This window comes from Sinocyclocheilus grahami, unplaced genomic scaffold, assembly GCF_001515645.1.
Source record: "Sinocyclocheilus grahami isolate Dianchi unplaced genomic scaffold, SAMN03320097.WGS_v1.1 scaffold1376.1, whole genome shotgun sequence".
NCBI classification, from domain to species: Eukaryota; Metazoa; Chordata; class Actinopteri; order Cypriniformes; family Cyprinidae; genus Sinocyclocheilus; species Sinocyclocheilus grahami.
Window position 1 is genome coordinate 144542 of NW_015506555.1, and position 10645 is coordinate 155186.

Genomic DNA, 10645 nt, shown 5'->3' on the forward strand with positions numbered 1-10645 from the left:
GAATGGAATCACAAATTCAGTTGACAACACATTTCGTTTAAGCAGGTCACGTCTGTGTTGCGAGCGGGTAAAGCAAACGGCTCAACCGTTAAGCCCGGCAAAGACAGTTACAGCTAACAGCTCGGTGATAACACCGATAAGCATTCGCCACTCTAAACCGACATCTGTGACTGACCAGCCTGGGAAGAAACTAATCTACAGGATAATCCCATTTAAATGTAAGAAATTACATAATCTGAAGTCTTGCAGAGAGCCAGCTCTGTCAGATCGTGAGTGATATTCACTGCTCGTTCTCAATGCACAAGACCTCTGTAGGTCAAGAACAGAGGTGGATTTAGACCCCATGTGAGATTAAGACAGCAGTTGGGAAGCTGCAAATGGTGGGAATAGAATAAATGAACGCTAGACTCAGATTAATGACCTCGGTCTTAAGAAGCTTGGAAGGACAGTCTTGAGGTATTAGAGAGGAATGGGAGAGCAAAACTGGATCGAAATTAATCCCCCTCCCCTAAAGAATGAATCATTATTTTGAATCCGTTCTTTCTATTTAGAGAATTGGCCAAATGAGTTAGCAAAACAGTCTGAATCAATTCACATTGGTTCAGACCGCTCTCTCACCGAATCATCTGAAGCGGTTTCTCAGTCAGTAAAGACAGTAAGATACACAGAGAACAAATAGCACTGGATGAAGTGGATATTCACCAACAAAACAAAAAACAGAAGGAAACAAAAGGCTACTTTTTGAGATGTAACTTTGAAAAAATGTAGTCACGGACTCATGACTATTTGGTCCGTACAGCCTCAAGTCTTATATCACTGCATTATAGATACACGGATACTAGAAATATTCAAGAAAATTAAAGGAATATTACACCCAAAATTTAAAATTGGTCCCACTTTAAGAGGCCTTAAATTCTATGTACTTACATTTAAATTAATCATTCGGTACAATGCAATTATTGTGTACATACATGTTTTTTACATTGTACTTGTATTTTAAAAATACCTGCATGTAATTACATCTGTAATTAGTTTCTTTAATTACATCTATAATTTCACTGTTGACCCATCCCTTACACCTTAACCCACCTTTAAACCTACCCATACCACCAAACCTGTCTCTAACCTACCCGTATCCAACCTCAATAGCAGCAAAAGTGTTTTGCAATACAATATCAACGCAATAAGAACATTGTACTTATCTTTTGATGTAAGTGCATAGTAGTTAAGGCCACTTTATATAAAGTGGGACCTTAAAATTAGCTGAAAATGTACCCAATCGCAGGCCATCCAAATTGTTTCTTAATCAAACAATGCTATTATGGATTGTGGACTTGTATTTTAGCCAGAAGAGACTGTTTAAAGTTAACATTTCTTACAAACACAGATGTTCACTACACAATGTCATTTGATGGATTGGAGTGGTGTGGATTACTTGTGGATTATTGTGATGTTTTTTGGACTCTCATTCTGACGGCACCCATTCACTGCAGAGGATTCATTGGTGAGCAAGTGATGCAATGCTACATTTCTCCCAATCTGTTCCCATGAAGAACAAACTCATCTACATCTTAAATGGCCTGAGGATGAGCACATTTTCAGCCAATTTAACTGTTCCATTACAACTTTAATTTAGTTTATCTTAACTTTATTGTCCATTCTGCTTGTCACAGAGCGGAAACTTGTCTTTGACACTGGTGACATAAATACAAATACAAGAAAAAAAATGTGGGTGTTAAAGTAAAATTCAGCATCAGAATTTTGAAGTTGCATGAGCATATATAGAATTTATATACATACACTATATAACTTTTTAGTGGTGTTTTTGCAAAAAAAATCAGATGAAATCCTCTAGGCGCCCATATCCCATCTGAAGTGCGTGCCTAGCATCAACACTAAGCTCTCAGGACTAAACAGGATTACCTGCATCCACCAATGAGATCAACCGTAACCTGTAACATGCACCCACACAAACAGACACATACAGTGCGCAAACAAACAAACAAATCACACTGGTCGCACTTTCCCTTAATGATCACGTATCCAGAGCTTCCCTGCAGCCAACAATTACCCATATCCCAACTGTACCACTATACTCTATCACTCATTTATTTTGGTAACGATTTAAATCCATAAGCCTCCCACCACAGCGTGATATCACGACCATTAGTCACCGCGCAGTAATATGTCCACCTACAGCCCCAGTGATTCAGTTGAGAAAGTCATGGTTATTAGTTACGTTAGACACGCACAATCGAAAATTCCTCCTGCTTTTATTAACCCTCCAAGGATGTAGTTGCCGCAGCAAATGAAAGAAACAGCAGAATGGCATGCTCTGTGGGTTGAGCGCTTGGCTGTGCATATGAAAACGTGTATGTGTGTGAGTCAGCAGAGAGGAAGCCCTGTCATGAGAGCAGGAAGTACTGACAGATATGGCGAAGAGGAAGTGCACTCACCAACTGCACAGGGGCGTCTTTATCTCTGTGAAAGGGCAGATATTGATGTTTTTACGCATTATGCACGGCGTACTGAGGTTTAGTAACGTGTGGGCGGTTACTGTGTAATCAAGCGGACAGCAGAGTTTCCTGTGCTACAAACATATCACTAGTTAAACGAACTTATGATGAAAGGAGGAAAAAAAAAAAAACAGAGAGCAATATACAAAAAACACTGAGAATGCAACATTTACAACACAGTTCAAAAGCTTGGCAGATTTTTTTAGTTTTTGAGGCTGCATATATTTGCTAAAATTAGTGCTGCCAAACGATTAATCGCGATTAATCGCATCCAAAATAAAAGTTTTTGTTTACATAATATATGTATGTGTACTGTGTATATTTATTATGCATATATATTTAAATACACACACACAAGCATGTATATATTTTGTTATTTTTATATATTAAATATATTTATTTATAATATAAATTATATGAATATAAATATAGACATGTAAATACATGTAAACATTTTCAAAATATATACTGTACGTGTGTGTATTTATATATACATAATAAATATACACAGCACACACACACATATATTATGCAAACAAAAACTTTTATTTTGGACGCGACTAATCGCGATTAATCGTTTGACAGCACTAGATAAAATACAGTAAAATCTTTAAAAAATAACTGCTCAATTTAAAATAACTGCTTTATTTTTTTATATATTTTAAAATGAAACTTATTACTGTGTGCCAAGCTGAATTTTCAGCATCTTTACTCCAGTCCTCCATGATCCTTCAGAAATCACTCTAATATGCTGATTTAACGCTCAAGAAACATTTATTATTAGTATCTATGTTAATAACAGTTGCACTGATTAATATGTTTGTGGAAACCATGAACCACGATTTTTTCAGAATAGTTTGCTGAACAAAGTTCGAAAGAACAGCGTTTATTTTATTTTATTTTTTTATTTGTAATTTACACAATGTTCAACTATCATCTTTTCATCATTTTAATGCATCACTGCTAAATAGAAGTATTAATTTCTTTAAAAAGAAAAAGAAAAACCATCTGTAGTGTACTTGCTTTTTTATGAATTGCACAATTTATGAATATGACACATTCCTGAAATGCAACTCAAGAAAGTAAGCTTGTGTTGCTTTTCAAGCAACCGCTCTTGAAGACTTGAAGTAAGTCTATTTATGACCGTATCCATTTCTGATAAACCTGCTCATAAGCGACACATAGAAACTCTAGTTAACCACTTTATCCGACCACTAGACCACTCTATATCTCAGACAGTCTCTTCCTGCGTAATTCTGCAGTTCTTTGCCGTTATCAGCTGTAATGTAAACCGGACCATATGCTATTAAAAGTCTCACGACGTGAGATTAAGCTGCATAAATTTGCATTTCTAAGCCTAAACGTAACGATCCATGTGAATATCACATGAGTACTTCACCTTCCCCCAGCAAGTGTGTTTGAGAACGTGACTCAGATTGGGAATGAATTAACAGTAGTGTGTGGGCACTCAGAAGTCGTGCTAGAACTTCGATGAGCAATGCTTATGAGTGACTTTTAATGTGGCATGATAATCTCCCCTGCATATGTGAACATTGTGTGCATGCGATTATTCACCCGCAGGAGTTCTGCTGAGGAGGGTCTGTCCTGAGCAATTTTTAGTAGGCAGTAGTCAACGAAACTCCGGAATGCATCCGACCTTCACAAAATACAAACAACAGTTACAGTATTATGCTTATTATCATAGGATACTTACTGTACAAATACAGTGGTGGCCAAAATTGTTACGCTGCAGGTGCGTGTGATCTGTTGAATCCATTCACTATCCTCGGATAAACGCCGGTGCATTGTAATAATATATCACAATATTACTGTTTTTACTGTATTTAAATGTAAAAATAAAAAAAGCCTTAATGAACACAAGAGACACACAAAAAAACACATACTGACCCTAAACCTTTGAAAGGTATTGTAAATTGTGTGTGTGTGTGTGAGTGTGTATGTGAGTGTGAGAGTGTGTGCGAGTGTGTGAGTGTGTGTGTGTGTGTGAGAGAGAGAGTGTGAGAGTGTGTGCGAGTGTACGCGTTTTTGTGACAAATGAGGACATAAATGTGTATAATGACAAAGGTATGACAGGTATTACAAGGAGAAGGTGGCTTTTCAGGACATTACCCCATGTCCCCACTTTTCAAAACGCTTATAAATCACACAGAATGGAGTGTATTGAAAATCTGAAATAGCAGAAAGTCTCCTGTGAGGGGTAGGTTTAGGGGTAGGGGTGGTGTAGGACAATAGAATATACGGTCTGTACAGTATAAAAACCATTACGCCTATGGAGAGTCCCCACTTTTCACAAAAACAAACCTGTGTGTGTGTGTGTGTGTGTGTATGTGAGTGTGAGAGTGTGTGCGAGTGTGTGAGTGTGTGTGTGTGTGTGAGAGAGAGAGTGTGAGAGTGTGTGCGAGTGTGTGAGTGTGTGTGTGTGTGTGAGAGAGTGTGAGCGAGTGTGTGTGTGTGTGTGTGTGTGAGAGTGTGTGAGAGTGTGTGTGTGTGTGCGTGTGTGTGAGAGCGTGTGAGCGAGTGTGTGTGAGTGTGTGAGAGAGTGTGAGCGAGTGTGTGTGCGTGTGTGTGTGTGTGTGAGAGAGAGAGTGTGAGAGTGTGTGTGTAAAAATCCTATCTCCTCCATATAAAAACTGTGAAATCAATAAAAGTTGGTCACCGAAGTAACTTTTACACCCTCAGCAATATTCTGGCTCATTCAGACAGCCTTTCAATTTCCAGATCTATCGACGAAAGGCAACACTGCTTGAAAGACCAGCAGGCTTTCATTTTGCTGCAGGTCAGAGAATTGAAGGGCACTGAAAGTTTGCTTGTGCAATAATGCACAAGATCAGGAATTGTAAAGAACTGACAGTCGGGGTTAGGGTTATTGCATAAGAGTTAAAGTGTGAGAGGAGAGTGTGGTTGAGAGAGTATATATATGTTTGATGAGTAGGAGTATATATACACATATCTCTATACGAGTGAGTCAACTTCTGTTTTGTGACTGTGGAAGGACACTCACCACTCATTGGACTGTAAGGTGGGAGAGTCGTTTTGGGCGATGTGGTATAAGGCACTCATTGCGTTCATGTTGAAGAGAGGAGGCTTACGTTCAGCTAGAAAACAGTCGAGGTGTAAGAAATCATCAAACGTGCTGAAATTCTCAAACAGAAAATTTGTGACATATTGCATAGATTGTGAATAAATATACATGCATATGCTAATCAACAGCAGAGTTATTTCAAGCATGTCAATATTTAGACTAAATCCCATTCGTCTTGTATAGCATGCAATATTAGGAGTAGCACACTTTAAAAATAAAGGTTCTTTATTGGCACTGATGGTTCCATGAAGAAACTTTAACATCCATGGAACATTTGCATTGCACCAAAGGGTCTTTATAACGGAAAGATAGGTTTCACAGAAAATTAGAAATATTCTTTACACTAAAAAAAAAAAATGGTTCTTTTAACTCTTTCCCCGCCAGCGTTTTTGAAAAACGTTGCCAGCCACGGCCAGCGCTTTTGCTGATTTTCACTAAAATTTCATGGCCCCCAGAATATTTTGTTGTATGAATATCCGAACATGCAATACATCAAAATAAAGATCCGACCCTCTACTTTCAAACAAAATAATCAATTTTATTCTAGCACTGTTTTTTTTATCTACACTTGAATGTTGGTAGGTTTCATAAAAAAGTAACATTTTGAGCAAAAATCTGAGAAAATCGCATTTTTATCAAATACTACATCTGGATCATATTTAGTAATATGATCAAATCAAAGATGCAGTAGATGGCTTCCATCAGTAGCCTATTCCCAAAGCTTGCACAGGACTTTTCCACTTCCTGGATTGACATTTCACTGTGTAACACTAGGCAGTTTTCATTTCAGCTAGTGTTGACGATCGCATTATTTTTCATATGCATATGCTTACTTATGAAATCGCTCGTTTCTGCGTCTTCCTGGTCTGTGTTTTTGATCGGCACTTTCAAGACTCATTCAGGAGATGCGTGATAGCGCCCCCTAGCGCATAACAGTGAAAATGCCATGCTTGGCGGGGAAGCGTTGTCTCATGAATAACGGAAAAGTTCGTGATTGGTGGGGAAAGAGTTAAGAACTGTTTACTTAAAGGTACTTTAGGGAACCAAAAATGGTTCTTCTATGACGTTGCTGCGGAAACCTGCTGCGAACCCTTTTGAACCTTAATTTTAAAGAGTGTGTGTGTGTTCAAAACCACAGTGTGTCATCAGAGTAATATGCTACTTGCATATTGCATATATTATAAGTATGTACTCAGCAAGGAAGCACATGACAGCTCGCCAATGCAAAAAAAAAGACAATTTTATGAAGTTGTACTTTCCAATACTTGGATTTTGTTTGCTGCAAAGTGCACACTTTGCCAATGCAGTGCACACTTGAAAATTTTCCTTTCACACCAAAACATCACATCTGTCCACTACAATAGTAGATAATGGTAATAATTATTCCACCGCTTTCATCTACTACGCTTGATTTATGTTGTTATAAATACAAGATACAAATGACATATAAAGAGCACAGTCATATAGAATTATGAGTAAAATTTCAGAGTCAAAAAAGGGTTAATTTTCCATTGTCAATAGTGTAGCGATGAATGAAACACTGCTTATAGAGAAGTCACTTTCAAACCAAGCAGCTTTCTGTTGGTCAGCTTGGCAAATTCACGGGACCAACTTTTTAATGAAAAAAAGAAACACGGATGAAATATTAAATAAAAAAACTGGAAGACACTCACCCAGCTCTATGCAAGTGATCCCCAGAGACCAGATGTCCACCTTCCCCTCATACTGACCCTCATCCATAGCTAAAATCACTTCTGGAGCCATCCTGTGGTAGAAACACACACAACTGTCTAATTAACCCTGGAGCATCAGGATGCATCATCTTCCTGAACATCAGTGTCTGCGATACTGACCAGTATGGGGTTCCCACAAAGGAGTTGGCAGGAGAGGCAATGGAAGCGGAGCCAAAATCAGCCAGTTTGACCTGACCGGGCTCTGTCAGCAGGATATTACCAGCCTTCACGTCTCTAAACAAAATCACAGACACAGAGAAAGTTAAAGACAGACAGTATATAGACCTACTGTAGAAGCATATTACCATGTTATGCAATGAAAGGGTGTCTCAAATAAAATAAAATAAAATAAAATATAAAATAAAATATTACCATGTTATGCAATGAAAGGGTGTCTCGAATAAAATAAAAAAAAATAAAAAATTAAATTAAATTAAATATAAAATTAAATAAAATAAAAAATTTATTAAATTAAATTAAAAATTTAATTTAATTAAATTAAAAAAATATATATATAATAATAATAAAAAATAAAAAATATAAAATAAAATAAAATATAAAAAAAATATTATAATATAAAATATAAATTATAAAATTAAATTAAATAAAAAAAATAAACAAAATTTAATTAAATTAAATTAAAAATATATATATATAATAATACAAATAAAATATAAAATATAAAATAAAATAAAAAATAAAATGCAGAGAGAAAATGAAAGTAAAAATAGCACTTTGTTACTGGAAGCTAATAAAACACATAAGAACTTTCATGCTGTAAAGCACTTAAATAAAGCATGCTCAATAAACAGTATACTGACATATGCGATCATGCTGATATATACGTCATGGATTGCTGCTTCAACTACAATGGTACTTTACAGTTTAGTACTTTAAACCCTGAAACCAAAGAGTACACACTCTAAACCTGAAGAAAAAAATGTGCTCTTTTGATATTCAAAGTAGGCTTTGATATTTAATATAAATGGTCTGGTCAGTGTTGGAAGCAAAAAAAAGAAGCATTTATATATTTATTTATGTGTTTATTTTATAGCCATACCAGCATCTATGGCTATTTTTATGCCAAGATCAATGTATTTTAAAAGAAACAAATAGCAGCAACACAGCAGTAATGAAAAACAACCACTGACAACCAATATAACTAGCACTTTATAAGATTTTACATTTCAATATCGGATAAAACTTCTGATTATTAAACATTAAAAAACATTCATTAAAGAACCGCCTGAGTAAAAAAGTTGCATAGTGGCATTTAAAGCAGTACATTCCAACAACACATGCTTTATAGACAGAGGGGTCTGACAAAAATGACATGTTGGTGGTACACTTCAATAAAAACAAATGAGTAAGTCTAAAATGACCAATTCAGCATCTTGTGCAAAACAGTCTGGTCGTGTCTACACAACGCGAAATTTGCACACACACACACAAAAAAAAAAAAAAAAGTTTCGAGCTTAGGTATTAAAAGCTATTCTGGTCTCTGATGTCTCGATGTGCCTTTCGTCCGCTACAGAACTTCGAAAGATGAAAATATTACTCGAACTTAGAGCAACTAATTCAGTATCTAAAATGAGTTGATAAAAATGATGGCTTGAAAAGAATAGATCAATAGAGGTTGCAAAGACACTGCCGTTCAAACGTTTGGGATCAGTACGATTTTAAAAGAAGTTTCTTCAAGGCTGTATATATGTGATCAAAAATACAGAAAAAAACTGTAATTTTGTGAAATATTATTGCAATTTAAAATAAACGTTTTCTATTTTAATGTACCTTAAACTGTAATGTATTTCTGTGATGCGCAGCTGTATTTTCAGCATCATTCCTCCAGTCTTCAGTGTCACATGATCTCCAGAAATCAGTATAATATGCTGATCTGCTGCTCAAGAAACATTTCTTTGTTATCAATGTTGAAAAGTTGTGCTGCTTTATATTTTTTGGGGATCTGAGAGACTTTTTTCAGGATTCTTTGTTAAATAAAATGTTAAAAAGAACAGTGTTTATTCAAAATAGAAATGTTGTGCTGCAGTATACCCTACTATTCAAAAGTTTGGGGTCAGTACATTTTTTCTTTTCTTTTTAAGAAATTAATACTTTTATTCAGCAAGGATGTGTTAAATGGATAAAAAGTGATAGTAAAGACTTATATTGTTAGAAAAGATGCCTATTCTGAATAAATGCTTTTCTTTTTAACTTTCTATTCATCAAAGAATCAAAGAAAAAATATCACAGGTTCCAAAAAATATATATTAAGCAGCACAACAGTTTCAACACTGATAATAAATCAGCATATTATACTGATTTCTGAAGATCATGTGACACTGAAGACTGGAGTAATAATGCTGAAAATACAGCTGCGCATCACAGAAATAAATTATATTTTAAAGTGTATTAAAATAGGAAACCAATATTAGAAATTGCGATAATATTTCACAATATTAGTGTTTTTTCTGTATTTTTGATCAGACAAATACAGCCTTGATGAGCAGAAGAGACTCCATTAAAAAAAAAAAACTTACTGATCCCAAACATTTGAAGGGCAGTGTACATGCAAATGCCACAATGACATAATCATAATCATCATCATCACAGATTCCCCGCATTCTACACTGAAAAAACAACAAGTAAAATTTACTTAATTTTTCTTTTCAAGTTTTAGTAGAGTAGAGACATCAAGACTTGGTACACCATACACATTGATCCAGATGTCACAAAACTAAAAATTACATGTAAAAATAAATAGGCAAATACAAAAATAAACAAGTAAAAGAAAGAAATAATACTAAAAACAAAATATAAACAAACAAATAAATATCCCCACAATGCTGTTGCACCAGGAATAATATCTTCTCTCATGCACAATGGATGACACTCACATATCTACAGAAACAAGTGAGTGTAAAATAAATATATACTTTTATGCTAAATACAGGCCTTTCCCATCCACAAAGTCTATACTGTGTGTTGTTCTCAGCATGCTTGAGCTTGCACATGTGTTTGCGATGGTAAACTGGTGTGACACAAATGTGTTAGCACTGGGGGTAGTTTGGTTCGGCATCATGGGACGACAGCTCAGCGTCTGGCAGCATTGCTCATCATGCTAGCATGTGCACACACATACAGCGGCCGCCTGCATGTAACACTGCCTACTGAGTCAGCAGACATCTGACACACAAGCAGCCATTGACCCAGGAACAAAAGGTGCTGAAAGTACTGTGTATATATATATATATTTAAAATAAAAATAGGATTTAAAAAAGTGGTAGTTGTATAGT

The 10645-nt window shown here is 35.7% G+C and overlaps 1 protein-coding gene across 1 annotated transcript in view; it reads right to left on the bottom strand.

Annotated features, from left to right (window-relative positions):
- Window positions 1–7660, bottom strand: part of LOC107569731 (serine/threonine-protein kinase TAO3-like) — a 30895-nt gene extending 23235 nt beyond the window's left edge. The window contains exons 1-4 of the mRNA XM_016255881.1: window positions 7473–7660; window positions 7293–7384; window positions 5539–5632; window positions 4092–4173 (exon numbers count right to left, since the gene is read on the bottom strand). Of these exons, the coding sequence (XP_016111367.1) occupies window positions 4092–4173; window positions 5539–5632; window positions 7293–7384; window positions 7473–7660 (456 nt within the window). The remainder of the gene's footprint in view (window positions 1–4091; window positions 4174–5538; window positions 5633–7292; window positions 7385–7472) is intronic.
- Window positions 7661–10645: the final 2985 nt, after the last annotated feature.